Raw genomic sequence first — 14,958 nt, 5'->3', positions numbered from 1 at the left:
CGCGCGTGTGATCAGGGGGCGCACACGCGTGTGTGCCCGGTGCATGCGTGTCTGCACGTGTCTCCAGCGTGCGTGCGTACCCTCAGGCATGTGTGTGCCTGCCTGTTTGTGCACCCTGGCACGCGTGCACACCCGTGTAGCGCACATGCCTGCAGCCGGGCGGCCGGCACCGATCCTGCCTGGCACGCCGCCGGGGGCACGGTGCTGTGCCGGCTCCCGCCAGGACGCCTGGGTCCCCGCCAGGTCCCCACGGCGGTGGCACAAGGACAGGGACACCCAGAGCCCACGGGTGGGGGGTCTGGGTGCTGGGCGGGGGCCGGGCTGGGCAGCGGGTGCTGAGCAGGGATTAGCACCCGGATTAAAACAGAGAAATTGAGGACGAACGAAGGACAAAATTCCCTGTCACCGGCCCGGCAGCCGGCGAGGGGGACGATGGCGGCGAGGGGGGGACATCAGGGGTGGCACCCGGCCGGGGGGGGGCACGGGTGCAGGGGCACCCTGGGGACACCCTGCTCTGTGTTGCAGGGGGCTCCCCGTTCATTGCCGCCCCCCAGCATCGCGGCGCGGGTTGCTCCCGCTCCTTTCCCCGTGATTTTGGACCCCCAAAAAATGGCAGAAATGTTTGCGCCCGGGAGGCAGAGACACGAGGGGTGCGGGGCACCCTGCCTGGTCCCTCGGCGGGGACCCCGGGGCAGGATGTGTCCCCTCCGTCCTAGGGGTGGTGGGTGGCACTGGGATGGGGCCGGTACTGGGGAATTGGGGCTGGAATGGGGGGGTCTGGGCCAGTGTCAGGGGATGTGGGCCGGTGCCGGGGGGTCTGGGCCGGCACCGCGGGGTGGGGCAGGTGCTGGGGCAGCAGGGACAGAGCTGGGGTGGGGACAGGGATGGGGATAGGATGGGAATGGGGACAGGGATGGGATGGGAATGAGGACAGGGATGAGGATTGGGATGGGATGGGATGAGGATGAGGACAGGGATGAGGATGAGGACGAGGATGGGATGGGATGGGATGGGATGGGGATGGAGATAGGGATAGGGATAGGGATAGGGATGAGAATGAGGATGGGAATGAGGATGGGGATAGGGATGGGCATAAGGATGGGGATGGGGATGGGATGGGGATGGGATTGGATGGGGATGAGGATGAGGATGGGAATGAGGATGGGGATAGGGATGGGGACGGGGGTGGGGATGGGGATGGGATTGGATGGGGATGAGGATGAGGATGGGAATGAGGATGGGGATAGGGATGGGGATGGGATGGGATGAGATGGGGAGGGGATTGGATGGGGATGAGGATGAGGATGGGGATGGGGATGGGGATTGGGATGGGAACGGGAACAGAGATGGGGATGGAATGGGAATGGGGACAGAGGATGGGATGGGGATGAGATGGGATGGGGAGGGGTATGGGGATGGAGAGGGGGACAGGGACAGGGATGGGGATGATGGGGATGGGGACAGGGATGGGGTGGGATCTGGAGGGGTATGGGGATGGAGAGGGGGATGAGGATGGGGATGATGGGGACAGGGGCAGGGACGGGGATGGGGATGCAAATGAGGATGGGGAGGGGATGAGGATGGGATTGGGGATGGGGATGAGAACGAGGATGGGGATGAGGCTGAGGACCAGGATGCGGATGATGGGGACGGGGACGGGGACGCCGCGGGGCTGGTGGTGACGCGGGCACCGGGGTCCCGGGGGGCTGAGCCGGGGGTCGCCCCGCGGCCCACCAGGGGTTAAGCGCTCGCTGCCGCCATTGGCCGCGGGCGGTGCGGCGGCAGCCAATGGGGACGGGCCGTGCGCGGGGGGCGCCGCCCCCAGACCCCGTCCCGGGGCCGCGGGTGCGCGCTGCAGCCGGCGCGAGGCCCGGCCCGGCCCGCTCGGCCCCGCTCGGCTCCGCTCGGCTCGGTTCGTCCCCGCTCGGCTCGGTTCGGCTCCGCTCGGCTCCGCTCGACCCCGCTCGGCTCGGTTCGGCTCCGCTCGGTTCGGTTCGGCTCCGCTCGGTTCGGTTCGGCTCCGCTCGGCTCGGTTCGGCCTCGCTCGGCTCCGCTCGGCTCCTCTCGGCCCGGCCCGCTCGGCTCGGCTCGGTTCGGCCCGGCCTGGCTCGGCTCGGCCGCTCGGCCCCACTCGGCTCCTCCCGCCTCGGTTCGGCCTCGTTCGGTTCTCTTCGGCTCGTTTCGCTCCGGTTCGGCTCGTTTCGGTTCCGCTCGGCCTCCCCCGGCCGCCCTCCTCCGCACCGGCCCCGGTACCAGGCCCCGGTAACGCCCCGGGGAGCGGGGGGCGGGGGGGGCGGCGAGCATCCTCCCGCGGGCTCCGTCCGCAGCGGGGCTGGGACCGGGGGGGGGCGGGGGGGACCGGGGCCGGGGGGGCCGGCGCCGCCTCCGCAGCGGGGAGGGGGGGAGCGGGGCTGCGGCGGGCGGGAGCCCCGGGGCGAGCAACGACCCACGGGCCCGCCGTGACAGCGGGTGACAAAGCCACCCCGTGCCATGACACCAGGTGAGCAGCGAGCCCGGTGCACGCCGTGACACGAGGTGACCAAGCCACCCCGCGCTGTGACACCGGGTGACCAAGCCACCCCGCGCCGTCACACCGGGTGAGCAGCGAGCCCGGTGCACGCCGTGTCGCTGGGTGACCGAAGCCACCCCGTGCCACCAGGCGAACAGCTAACCGTGACCCTGGGTGGCCAAAGCCACCCCCTGGCACGTGCTGTGACACTGGGTGACCAAGCCACCCTGTGCTGTGACACCGGGTGACCAAGCCACCCTGTGCTGTGACAGCAGGCAAGCAGCTAGCCTGGCACATGCTGTGACACCGGCTGACCGAAGCCACCCCATAGCACATGCTGTGACAGCGGGTGACAAAGCCACCCCACTCTGCCACACCGGGTGACCGAGCCACCCTGCACCGTGACACCAAGTGAGTGGCGAGCCCGGTGCATGCTGTGACACCGGGTGACCGAAGCCACCCCGTGCAAGCCAACCCCGTGCCGGGGGTCGCGGGCATGCCGGCGCCCCGTCCCCAGCACCCGCGTGACGCCGCGGGGCAGAGCACGGCCATGGCGGGCGTTGGGGGGCCGGGGACCCCGCTGCCGCCAGTGCCGCTGCTGCTGGCCCTGGCGCTGCTGTCGCCGTGGGGGTCGGCGGGCGGGAGCTGCCCCCCGCGCTGCGTCTGCGCCTCCAACATCCTGAGCTGCTCGCAGGCGGTGCTGAGCGCGGTGCCGGCCCCGCTGCCTCGCTTCACCGCCGTCCTCGACCTCAGCCACAACAACGTCAGCCGGCTGCGCGCCGACTGGGCGCCGGGGCGGTTGGCCCACCTCCACGCCTTGCTGCTCAGCCACAACGGGCTCTCCTTCGTCTCCACCGAAGCCTTCGCCCACGTCCCCCACCTGCGGCACCTGGACCTCTCCTCTAACCGTCTGCGGGCGCTGGAGGAGAACCTCTTCAGCGACCTCACCGAGCTGGAGGTCCTCCTCCTCTACAACAACGAGATCTCTGCCGTGGATCGCACCGCCTTCGATAACCTCAGCCGGCTCCGTAAGCTTTACCTGGGGCAAAACCGCATCGCCCGCTTCCCGCTGGAGCTGCTGCGCGATGGCAGCCGCCTGCCCCAGCTGGCCCTGCTCGACCTCTCGGCCAACCACCTCCGCAGCTTGCCCGTCGGTGAGCTGCAGGCGCTGCCCGCCTGGCTGCGCGACCGCCTCTACCTGCACGGCAACCCGCTGGTCTGCGACTGCCCGCTTTTCCAGCTGGTCGCCCGCGGTCGTCGCCGCCGGTTGAGCGCCGTGATGGATTTCCAGGAGGAGTTGCGGTGCGTGCTGCCCACCACCTCGACCTCCGTCGGGATCCTCGCCCTGGCCGGCCGACAACCGCTCAACTGCAGCGAGGCGCGGGAAGCGGTGCTGGAAGCCCACCTGGGTGACACCATCACCCTCAGCTGCGACACCCGGTTGCGGGGGGTGCGTAGCCGGCACTGGGTGACGCCGGGAGGCGAACGGGTGTTGGAGGAAGGGGGTAACGGCAGCGCCGCTCTCCTGGCCAACGGCAGCCTGCAGCTGCGGGCGCTGCGCCCCGAGGACGCCGGCACCTACGCCTGCTGGGTGGCGGGTCCCCTCCTCAACGAGACCCTTTACGTGGAGCTGCTGGTGCACAACTTCACCCTGCACGGTCCCCACGACACCCTCAACACCGCCTACACCACGCTGGTGGGCTGCATCCTCAGCGTGGTGCTGGTGCTCATCTACCTGTACCTCACCCCTTGCCGCTGCTGCTGCTGCCGCGCTGCCGACAAACCGCCGGCTCCCCGCGACGACAGCATCAACTCTTCCGTCCTCAGCGCCACCCCCAACCACGCCGCCGGTGTCCCCGGGGAGCCTTGCCGGTCCCGCTCGGCCTCCGCCACCGGCCTGGGGCAGAACGGCAGGTTCGAGGTGGGGGGGACCCCGCAGCCGCCCCCCCGGCACGGCCCCAAGGCGCAGAGGAAGGTGTCGGATCCGGACTCGGTCAGCTCCGTCTTCTCCGACACCCCCATCGTGGTGTAGAGGCGGGGGGGACATCACGGGGACGGTCCCCAGGGACACCCCGTCCCCACCGCCACTGGGACCGGTCCCCGATGGATGCGCTGCGGGCAGGGGGGGGCAGCCTGGACCCCCGCCGCCGTGTCCCCAGCTTGGGAGTGACACATGCCATCACCCCCCTGCATCGCTGCTGTCCACCCACACCGCCCTCCGCCAAGGTCACCACCACCACGCCGGCACCACGGGACTGCGAGGGACAAGGGGGCTCCTGTGGGGACAACGTGGCCACAGAGCCGGGGGCCACCGGCCCCATTGCCCGCCGGGCCCCGCAGGACTGCGGGTGACAGTGACAGTGCCCGGGCCGGCTCAGCGGGTGCCCCCCGGGGATGGTGGCACCGGGGACACCCACGTGCTGCGACGCTGGGCCCTGGAGGACCCTCCCCGCGTCGCCACCCCCCCCGGCATGCGTATGGCGAAGCATGAGTCCCGCCGGGGGAGCATGTGCCACCCCGGCCAGCGCTCGGCAAGGGAGGGACACGAGGGCCATGTCACCCCCCGGGGTACGACCCCCACCCCAACACCCTCCTGGCCCCCCCATGCAACCCACAGCCGCAAGCAGAGCCCCCCCACCCTGCAGGGATTGGGACCTTGGGGGCTCCAGCACCCCAAATGGGGGTACCCCCTGCACCCTCGCAGCCCAGCCTGTGTCCCCCATGTCCCCCCCCCCCGCCCCGGGCCGCGTCCCCCCCGCGCTGGCAGCTGCCCGCTGATGCCTTGGCCAAAATAAACATGTTTCCCCGTCGTGCCTGCGCAGCCCTCGCCCGGTTTCGGGGTGCTAACGGGGTCGTCCCCAAGATGGGGTCTCCTCGCTGGGCGTGGGGGGGTCAGGGACAGGGACAGTGCCACCGCGCCAGCCCTGCGGGACCCCGTGATGGGTCAGGCCGGTGGCAGCGGGGTCAGGCTGAGCCGGCTCCCCTGCTGCTGCCCTGGTCCCCATCTGGGATGCTGGGGGTGCGCGGGGAGAAAGGGGTTGGGGGGGGCTCACCCCGCTCACCCCCCTGTGCTCACCCCAAGGCGCCTGGTGGAAGGGGGACCCCACTGTCCCTGCGGGGCTCCCGGGGACCCCCCGTCCCCATGGGGGGGATCCAGGGCCACCCCTGTCCCTGCGGGGCTCCCGGGGACACCCCATCCCTGTGGGGAGATCCAGGGCCACCCCTGTCCCTGCGGGGCTCCCAGGGACCCCCTGTCCCCATGGGGGGGATCCGGGGCCACCCCTGTCCCTGCGGGGCTCCCGGGGACCCCCTGTCCCTGTGGGGAGATCCAAGGCCACCCCTGTCCCTCTGTCCCCTCACGGCTCCCGCGAGCCTGGGGACGTCCCCTGTCCCTGCAGCCCCAGCCCCTGCTGGCCTCCCTTGGGGACACCTCATCCCTGCCCCGTCCCGTGTCACCGGGGACCTGGGGACACCCAGCCCCTGCTCTGCCCTCGCAGGGCTCCTGGGGACACCCCGCGGTCCCCACACACCACGGGGACCCCAGGACACAGCCCGCCCGCCCCCTCCCCCCCCCGCCGCAATACCTGGCTTTTTTTTTTTTTTTTCTTTTTCTTTCTTTCTTTTTTTTTTAAAAAAAGAAACAAAAAACAGCAATAGTAATTCTTATAAATATCCGCGGCCGGCCGCAGCCGGCGTGATGGCCCGGTGGCCAGGACACCCCCGGCCGTGGCCACCTCCTCTCCCGGGGGGCTGGTTTAGCAGCAAGAGAACAGAACTGAGAGTCTTGAGGTATTTTTCTGGAGGTTGGGTTTTTTCCTTCTTCTTTTTGTTTCCTTGGGGGGGGTTGGGGCTTTTTTTGTTGGTTTTTTTTTTTGTTCCCCCCCCCCCCCAACATCAGCTTTTCGGCATTTTTCCGGTGGGGGCTTCCTCGCGCCCGCGGTGGGGACGCGGGGGGTGGCCCCGGTGGCCCCTCCGTTAATGGGCTTTGGACTGCGGGAGAGGAGAGCGCTGGGTCACCCCGGGCCCGTGGTGTCCCCTACCCAGCATCAGGGTGTCCCCACGGTGTCCCCTGCCCAGGGTCAGGGTGTCCCCAGAGGGAGCATCCCCCACCACGCACAAACATGTCCCCCGAGGGTCCCCACCTCATCCACCACCCACACCCAGGATGTCCCAGGACCCAAGATCACAGTGTGTCCCCCCCCACTGTCCCCTACTTGGGGCCAGGGGGTCCCCAGAGGGTCCCCACAGTGTCCCTCCCCTGGGACATGGGTGTCCTAGGTCCCCATGGTGTCCTCCGCCCAGAGCCACGGGTCCCCACTGCACCCACCACCCGTGACCCAAGACCAGTGTCCCCCAGTGTCCCCCAGCCGAGGACAGGGGGTCCCCAGAGGGTCCCCATGGTGTCCCTGGCCTGGGACACGGCCATCCCCAGAGGGTCCCCATGCCATCATCCCCAACCCGGGGCCACGTCCCCCCCATGGTGCCCCCCAGACTGAGACCACAACGTCCCCGTGGCGTCCCCTCCCCGGGACCAGGGTGTCCCTCAGGTGCACGCAAGCGGCCCTCAGCCCTGGGCAGAGGTGGGTCCCCCCCCATCGCCTGGGGGTGCTGGTGGCCCTGGGGGGGGTCCCCCCATTTCGCTGCCCACCGTCACACCCTGACGCCGCTCCGCGCCCCCAGAGCACCCCAAACACCCGCTCCCCCCCCCCATCTCAGCAGAGGACCCCCCCCCCATCTCAGCCCTACCTTCAGGGCGCTCCGCTTCTCCTCGAAGCCCAGGGGGGTCCCCGGCTTCTTCCTGCGGACGGAGCCCCCCGAGTCGGGGGGGGCCGGGCCGGGGGGCGGCGGGGGGCCGGGCAGGGGGGGCGCAGGCTTGGGTTTGACGGGTCGGCAATACGTGGCCGCGTTCTTGCGCTTCTTGACCTCGTCCTCGGAGATGCAACGAGGCGGGGGCGGCGGTGGCACCCCCGGTCCGTGCAGCGGCGAACCTCGGGGGTCCACGGCGGCGGCACCGGGGGGGCCGCGGCAGTCCGGGGGGGTGAGCCGTTTCACCCGCGTCGTACCGTTGAGGACGGCAGCGGAGGAAGAAGCCGGACAACCCGGAGAGGTGGGTTTCGTTTTGCCGGGGGGGGCCGAAACCTGGCAGCCGGGATTTTTGCTTTTGATGCCGTCCCCCGAACAGGTCCGTTTATAGGGGGGGCCGCCAGCGGCGAGAGGGGGCTTCCGTTTGCGGGTATCCGGATCCATCCCGCCGGCCGCTTCCCGGGCTCGGGAAGATTTGCTGGCCTTGGTGGAAGGCAACTTGCTGAAGGAGGGCGAGGGGATGTTGGCGGGCAGCGGGGAGGTGATGGACTGGCTGCCGCCCCCCCCGCACTCGGGCTGGCTGCAGGCGGCCGCGGCGTGGGGGGACCCCACCGTGTAGTTGAGGCTGGCGGGGACCCGGCCCTCCCGGGTGCCGGGGGGGGCCGCCGCTGCCGCTGAGGTCCGTGGAGGGGGTGAGGGTGTCGGGGCGGAGGGGCCGCAGGGGGGCGGCGGGGCTGGGGGGGCCGGGGTGGTGTGGGGAGGGGGCTCGGCGGCCGGAGGGATCTTCCTGTGGGAGGGGAGGGGAAGGGTGAGACGAGAGCCCCCCAAATTCCTGCTCCCATCCCTGCATCCCCCCCCCAATTCAGGTGGGGAGGGGTGAGACAGGACCCCCCCAAATCCCCATGCCCATCCCTGACCCCTGCCACGTCCCCCCCAGTTCAGGCAGGGAGGGGTGAGATGGGACCCCCCCAAAATCCCCGCTCCCATCCCTGCATCCCCACTATGCCCCCCTCAATTTGGGTGGGGAGAGGTGAGACGGGACCCCCCAAATCCCCGCATCCCTGCTACGTCTCCCCCAATTCAGGTGGGGAGGGGATGAGATGGGACCCCCCGAAATCCCCACTCCCATCCCCACCATGTTCCCCCCAGTTCAGGTGGGGAGGGGGTGAGATGGGACCCCCCGAAATCCCCATTCCCATCCCCACCATGTTCCCCCCAGTTCAGGTGGGGAGGGGTGAGACGAGACCCCCCCAAATCCCCGCATCCCTGCTACATCCCCCCCAGTTCAGGTGGGGAGGGGTGAGACGAGACCCCCCCCAAATCCCCGCTCCCATCCTTGCCCCCCCAATCCAGGTCCCTGCCGCGCTGGGACCCCGGGGTGGGCAACCCCCCCCCTTGGGGCCGGGTGGCTTTGCACCCTGGCACCCAGCAGCACCCGCCGCCCCCCCCTCACCTCCACATGTGGGAGCTGAGGTGCCGCTCCAGCATGGAGCCCAGCGCCGAGCAGAAGTGGTCGAGCCGCCGGTTGAAGACGTAACAGCCGGGGCTGACCAGGCGGCTCCCGAAGGTGCAGAACTGGGGGGGGGACACACACACGGTGTCACACGGGACGCACACGGTCAGCACGGCCCCCCCCAAACCCCCCACCCACAGCAGCCCACCCGGCACGGGGCCGGGGGGTCTCCGTCCCACCCTGGGGTCCCCTCACTCACCGCCTGGGGCCGCGGCGGACGCGTGGGGGGCCGGGGGGGCTCCTCGCCCCCCTCCTCCTCGCTCTCCTCGCTCGACACCCGGCTGCCCCCCTTGGGCAGGGGGAAGGGGAACACCCCCGTGCCCCCTTCCCCGGAGGCGGCCGGCGCGTCCTCGGGGTCGCTGTCGGAGGAAAGCCGGGCCCTGCACCGGAGAGGGGGCGGGGAGAGATTTTTGGGGTGCCCGATATGGGGGTGTCTGTCCCGCTCCCCCCCCCCCCGAATGCCGGGGTCCTCACCTGGGGAGCGGGCAGTGGGAGTGGGGCAGCTTGGCTCGGCAGGGAGAGGTGCCGGGGGGCCCGGCGGGGGGCTGCGGCAGCGAGGAGGGGTCCTGCTGCAGGGGGGGCAGCGGTTCCTTCCCGGGGGGGCTCCTCTCCTTCGGGGACTCGCCCTTGCGGGAGCTGGCCTTCAGCTCGGCCACCAGCACGTCAAAGTCCTTGGCCCGACCCTGCACCTCGCGCCGCTGGTGAACCGAGTGGATCTGTGCCGGGTGACAGCGAAGAGGGGGTCGGGGGGGGGCGAGAAAACACCCACCGGGACCCCCCCACCCCCCAAACCCCCCCTGGGCAGGATGACGGTGTCCCCCCCACCCCGGTACCCCGCTACCTTGCAGGTCAGCAAGCGGGTGCAGATCTTCTTGGTGTCGGGGTTGAGCACGCCGCACTGCCTGTTCAGGTCGCACTCCTTGCCTGCGGGCAGAGGAAGGCAGCGGGATGCCGGGGGGGGCCCGGGGGGCCCAGCTGCGGTGAGGGGGTGGGGGGGCAGCAAGCGCTTTGCCCCCCACCACGTCCAGCCCCGGTTGAGATATCCACCGGTGTGGACGGCGGGATGAGAGCGGTGGCGGCGGGGGGGGGGGGCACGGCCTCACTGGGACCCCCAGCCCACCCCGGCCAGGGCCGGAGCCGGAGACCCCCCCTCCTCGGAGCGAGAGGCCGCGGCATCCCCACTCCGGGGAGGGGGACAACAGCCCCGAGAGTCGTTCTCTGTGGGGCGGGGGGCCACCATCTCCTGGCCCCCCCCTTCGCCCCCTCCCCGGGGCGAGCCCCCCACTTTTGCCCCCAGCTTGGGTTCTGCTAACGGCATCGCTCGCTGTCGCCCGAGCGTGCCCGCGAGCACCGCGGCGTCTGTCCGACTCCCATTTCTGGGGTTGGGGTGGGGGGGACACCGGGGAGGGGGGGGTTCAACCCTGGCTCACGCTCTTGCCGCACGCCGCCGCCGCCGCCGTTCCTCCGGGCCAGCCGGCACCGCGGGCAGAGACCCTAAACCTGCCGGGTGAACGGAGCTGCGGTCAGGGCACGGCTCCTCCGGATGCAGGAGGAGAGGTGGGAGATGCCCCCTCGGTACCTACCCCGCTGCCAGACCCGGCCGCCGAAATAACGGGACTGGGATGCCACGCCGGGATCCGGTGCCGCGCGGCACCGACCTGCCGCCCCCACCCCGTTGCCGGCAAGGAAAGGGGGACTCACGCGCCAGCTTCTTGTGGGACCTGGGGGGCGGCTTGGAGGCACCCGCGTCCTTCTCCCCCGGGGCGGGCGCGCTCTCCGGTTTGCACCCGGGGCCGTCGGCGGGCATCGCCGAATCCCCCCCGACCCCGGCCGACACCGGGGGCTCTTTCGGCACCGCGGCGGTGGCGGGTTTCCCCAGGGGTTCCTTGGAGTTGGTGGGTACGGCTTTGGGGGGCACCTTGATCCCGTGCCCGTCCGGTTTGGGGATGCTGGGAATCTTCTCCAGGTTGACCACGGGCACGAACAAGCTGGGGAGAGAATTTTGGGGGGCAAGGGGGTCAGAGCGGCCCCGCGGCACGGAAAGGGCAGAGCCGCCCGTCCCGGCGCTCACCAGAGGTTGTTGTCCTTGTCTGGCCGCTCGGGCAGGGGCTGGACTCGCCCGCGGGCACCCGGGGGCTTCTCCCGCAGCCCCTTGGCCGTGCCGGGGGTCCCGCCGGCCGCCGGCTGCCCGTTGACGGCGACGTGGCACTTGGCGGCGGCGCGGGCGTACAGCTTGCTGAGCGGGCCGTGGCGGCGTTCTGCCGGGATAGGGTGGGATGGGATGGGGAAAGCCTGGCATTAGCCCACGCCGGGGGTCCCACCGCCGTGAGCCCCCCGACCCTGGGCTGTGCCGGCACGGCCAGCCCCGGCTGCCTTCCCATGTCCCTCCTGGCGCCGGAGGGGATGCCGTGGCGGGGACAGCCGTGCCCGGAGCCCCCCCGGCTCACCGCAGTGCTTCTGGAAGGCCTGGGGCTTCACCACCTGGCTGCAGTGGTTGCAAACCACCAGGTAAAACTCGTCGTGAGCCGGGCAGTGGCCGAAGATGTTCATGTCTGCGGGGCGAGAGTTCGGTGAGCTGCGCAGCACGGCTCCCACCGGCTCTCTGTGCCGGGAGAAGCATCGCAGCCCGAGGGTCCGGGCTGGAGGGCAAGCACGGCCCCGAAACGCCGGGTTTTCTCCCCAAAGGAGGGAGCTTACCTTCCTTAATCAGGGTCATGGCGTCCAGTTTCTTGCTGCCGCTCTTCCCGCTCTCCTCCAGCTCCGACCCTGATCCTGCCGGAGACAAAACCCCATCAGCAGCGGCCGGCACGTGGCCGGTCCCGGCTTCCCCCGGCCGCGTCCAGCATCAGGCGCAGCCGCCGAGTCCTCATCGCCGGCAGCGCCGCCACTCCCGGACCAATTAAACCGGCTCAAATTAGAGCAGAGGGACGGATCCATCCCGGGATCAGCGTCGGCCCCGCGGCGCGCCATCGTCTCCGAGGTCCCCGTCCCGGACCCTGCCGATAGCCCACCGCCCGTGGGGCACGGGTGCTCCTGGGGACAGCCCCGTCCTGGCAGGGACGTGACCGGGGTCGGCCCCGCTTCCCGGGGACACCCTGGGGACACCCCTGTCCCCATCCGGCCGTGGGCCCGCAGCCCGTGTCCTCGCTGGCCGTGCCAGGCGGGTGTCCCGGCCCCAGCCGGCTGCACCGGGCTCTGCTGTGGGAGAATCAGTGTCCACTGGGCCAGCGGTGCCATACTGGCTGCCCAGTCCCATCCAGCAGAGCCAAACTGGGTGCCCTGTCCATCCCCAGCCATACCAGGTGCCCAGTCCCATCTGGCTGTGTCATACTGGGCGCCCAGTCCTGTCTGGCCATGCCATACTGGACATCCAGTCCTGTCTGGCTGTGCCACGCTGGGCACCCAGTCCATCCCCAGTCCTATCAGGCTGTACCATACTGGGCGCCCAGTCCCATCCAGTTGTGCCATACTGGGCACCCAGTCCTGTCTGGGCTGTGCCATACCGGGAACCAATCCTGTCCAGCCATGCCATACTGGACACCCAGTCCTGCCCAGCTGTTCCATACTGGATATGCAATGCTGTCCAGCTGTGCCGTACTGGGCGCCCAGTCACGTCCAGCCGTGCCGTAGTGGGCGCCCAGCTGTGCGCAGCCGCGCCAGGAGTGCCCGCGCCCCATCCAGCTGCGCCGTGCCCCTGCGCCGTGCCCGCCGCCCGCGCCACGGGGCACCGGTGGGGCAGCGCCCGCCCTGAGGTGCCTGGTCCCAGTGCCCGGTGCCCACTGGGGCAGTGCGCAGCTCCCCAGTACCCGGTTCCCAGTTCCCAGTGCAGGGTACCCCGGTACCCGGCACACGATGCCCGGTTCCCCGCCTGGGGCACCCAGTGCCCTCTGCCTGATCCAGGCTAACGGCGGCAACTGGTTCCCAGTCTGGGCTACCCCGTTCCTGGTCTGGGCTACCCTGTGCCCGCTGCACCCGGGGATATCTGGCACCCAGTAACTGGCTCCCAGTAAATGGGCACAGGGTTCCCAGTGACCAGGATGGGGAGCCCGGTGCCAGCTCTGGCTGCCCGGTGCTGGGTGCCCGGTTCCCGGTGCCTGATGGTGGGTGCCCGGTGCTGGGTGCCCGGTTCCCAGTGCCCGGTGCTGGGTGCCCGATGCCCGGTGCTGGGTGCCCAGTTCCCAGTGCTCGGTGCTGAGTGTCCAGTTCCCCGTGCTGGGTGCCCAGTTCCCAGTGCCCGGTGCTGGGTGCCCGGTGCTGGGTGCCCGGTGCTGGGTGCCCGGTTCCCAGTGCCCGGTGCTGGGTGCCCAGTTCCCCGTGCTGGGTGCCCGGTTCCCGGTGCCCGATGGTGGGTGCCCGGTGCTGGGTGCCCGGTTCCCAGTGCCCGGTGCTGGGTGCCCGATGCCCGGTGCTGGGTGCCCGGTTCCCAGTGCCCGGTGCTGGGTGCCCAGTTCCCCGTGCTGGGTGCCCGGTTCCCAGTGCCCGGTGCTGGGTGCCCGATGCCCGGTGCTGGGTGCCCGGTTCCCAGTGCTCGGTGCTGGGTGCCCAGTTCCCCGTGCTGGGTGCCCGGTTCCCAGTGCCCGCTGCCCGCCTACCGCGCGGCGGCGCTAGGACCGGGGGGCGCCGGGCGCGGCTCCGTTCGCGGCAGCCCCCCCGCCCGCCCCCGCCGCCGCCGCCGCCGCCGCCGCCGCCCCCGCCGCCGCCGCCCCTCACCCGGCTCGGCCGGCGGCCCGGCCCGCTCCACCCAGGCGCTCCAGCTCTGCCCCGCGAACTCGTCCAGGCTGGGCAGCCGCCGCTCCGCCGCCATCGCCGCCGCTGCGCGCCCACGCGCCGCCATCGCCGCCGCCGCCGCGGGAGCGCGCCCCCCCCGCGCCGCCGCCGCCGCCGCCGCCGCCGCCGCCGCCGCCCCCGCCCCGCGCGCCCCCGCGCATGCGCCGCGCGCCCCCGCCCGCCCCGCGGCACCACGGGCGGTGTAGTCCCGCCCCGCCCCGGGGGCTGCCCCGCACCGGCCCCGCACCGGGACCCCCGCCGCCCCCGGGCGGTGTGCGGGGACGGCGTCCGTGGGCCCCTACACGGGGCTGGGGTCCACGGAGCCCTATAGGGGGCCAGGGTCCGTATACCCCTATAGGGGGCTGGGGCCCAGGGTCCATATACAGCTACAGGGGGCCAGGCGCGACATATACTGCCTATAGGGGGCTGGGGGCCGGGGTCCATATACACCTTATACGGGGCTGGGGGCCCGGGGGCGACATATACTGCCTATAGGGGGCTGGGGTCCATATACACCTATCAGGGGCTGGACAGTCAGGGGCAACATATACCCCTATAGGGGGCTGGGGGCCATGGACCCCTATAGAGGGCTGGGGCCTGGGGTCCATATACACCTTATATGGGGCCAGGGGCCCAGGGGCGACATATACTGCCTGTAGGGGGCTGGGGTCCATGTACCCCTATAGGGGGTTGGGGTCCATGTACCCCTATAGGGGGTTGGCAGCCGGGGTCCATATACACCTATATGGGTCTGGGGGCCTGGGGGTGACATATACTGCCTATAGGGGGCTGGGGTCCATGTACTCCTATAGGGGGCTGGGGCCCAGGGTCCATATACACCTATAGGGGGCTGGACAGCCAGGGGCGACATATACCCCTACAGGGGGCTGGGGGCCATGGACCCCTATATGGGGCTGGGGGCCTGGGGGCGACATATACTGCCTATATGGGACTGGGGCCCGGGGTCCGTATACACCTATAGGGGGCTGGACAGCCAGGGTGACATATACCCCTATAGAGGGCTGGGGGCCCAGGGGTGACATACACTGCCTCTATGGGGCTGGGGGCCAAGGCATCCATATACTCCTATAGGTGGCTGGGGGACAGGGGTTCCATATACCCCTATATAGGGCTGGGGGTCCATATACCTCTATAGGGGGCTGGGGGCCCAGGTTATCCTTCTACGGCACTGTTGGCCAGGGGTCCCTATATCCCTATATGGGGCCAGACAGCCAGGGGGTCCGTATACCCCGACATGGGTCTGGGGGTCCGGGTTATCCCTATATGGGGCTGGGCAGCCAGCAGAGATATATACTCCCTATACAGGGCTGGGGAGCCGGGGTTATTGCTATACTGGGCTGGACAG

General features: G+C 70.7%; 2 protein-coding genes across 2 annotated transcripts; one reads left to right on the top strand and one right to left on the bottom strand.

The window, feature by feature from the left end:
- The first annotated feature begins 2,467 nt into the window (after positions 1 to 2,467).
- On the top strand, positions 2,468 to 5,272 carry AMIGO1 (adhesion molecule with Ig like domain 1). The gene is made up of 2 exons (XM_087761878.1): positions 2,468 to 2,597; positions 2,782 to 5,272. The coding sequence occupies exon 2, from the start codon at positions 3,006 to 3,008 to the stop codon at positions 4,539 to 4,541; it is 1,536 nt and encodes a 511-aa protein (XP_087618004.1). The 5' UTR covers positions 2,468 to 2,597; positions 2,782 to 3,005; the 3' UTR covers positions 4,542 to 5,272.
- A 903-nt stretch (positions 5,273 to 6,175) lies between these two features.
- ATXN7L2 (ataxin 7 like 2) lies at positions 6,176 to 13,690 on the bottom strand. Its single transcript, XM_087761852.1, has 11 exons — positions 13,536 to 13,690; positions 11,523 to 11,597; positions 11,273 to 11,377; positions 10,897 to 11,083; positions 10,527 to 10,813; positions 9,667 to 9,749; positions 9,300 to 9,541; positions 9,025 to 9,205; positions 8,766 to 8,887; positions 7,256 to 8,099; positions 6,176 to 6,499 (listed from the first exon to the last, which is right to left on the bottom strand). The coding sequence occupies exons 1-11, from the start codon at positions 13,657 to 13,659 to the stop codon at positions 6,485 to 6,487; spliced, it is 2,265 nt and encodes a 754-aa protein (XP_087617978.1). The 5' UTR covers positions 13,660 to 13,690; the 3' UTR covers positions 6,176 to 6,484.
- Between the last annotated feature and the right edge of the window lie 1,268 nt (positions 13,691 to 14,958).

This window comes from Nipponia nippon, unplaced genomic scaffold, assembly GCF_047370975.1.
Source record: "Nipponia nippon isolate SJK-2023a ecotype South Korea unplaced genomic scaffold, ASM4737097v1 scaffold_25, whole genome shotgun sequence".
Classification (NCBI taxonomy): Eukaryota; Metazoa; Chordata; class Aves; order Pelecaniformes; family Threskiornithidae; genus Nipponia; species Nipponia nippon.
Note: the sequence above shows the minus strand (reverse complement) of the source record. Positions and strands in the feature narration are given on the sequence as shown.

What these genes read in the sequence shown, in the direction of transcription:
- AMIGO1 (XM_087761878.1), top strand. Translation starts at nt 3,006, where the DNA reads ATGCCGGCGCCCCGTCCCCAGCACCCGCGTGACGCCGCGGGGCAGAGC.
- ATXN7L2 (XM_087761852.1), bottom strand. Translation starts at nt 13,659, where the DNA reads ATGGCGGCGCGTGGGCGCGCAGCGGCGGCGATGGCGGCGGAGCGGCGG. An exon ending in CGGGCCGCCGGCCGAGCCGG is followed by an intron (nt 11,598 to 13,535) that starts GTGAGGGGCGGC and finishes TGTCTCCGGCAG; the next exon opens with GATCAGGGTCGGAGCTGGAG. An exon ending in CCCGCTTGCTGACCTGCAAG is followed by an intron (nt 9,542 to 9,666) that starts GTAGCGGGGTAC and finishes CACCCGGCACAG; the next exon opens with ATCCACTCGGTTCACCAGCG.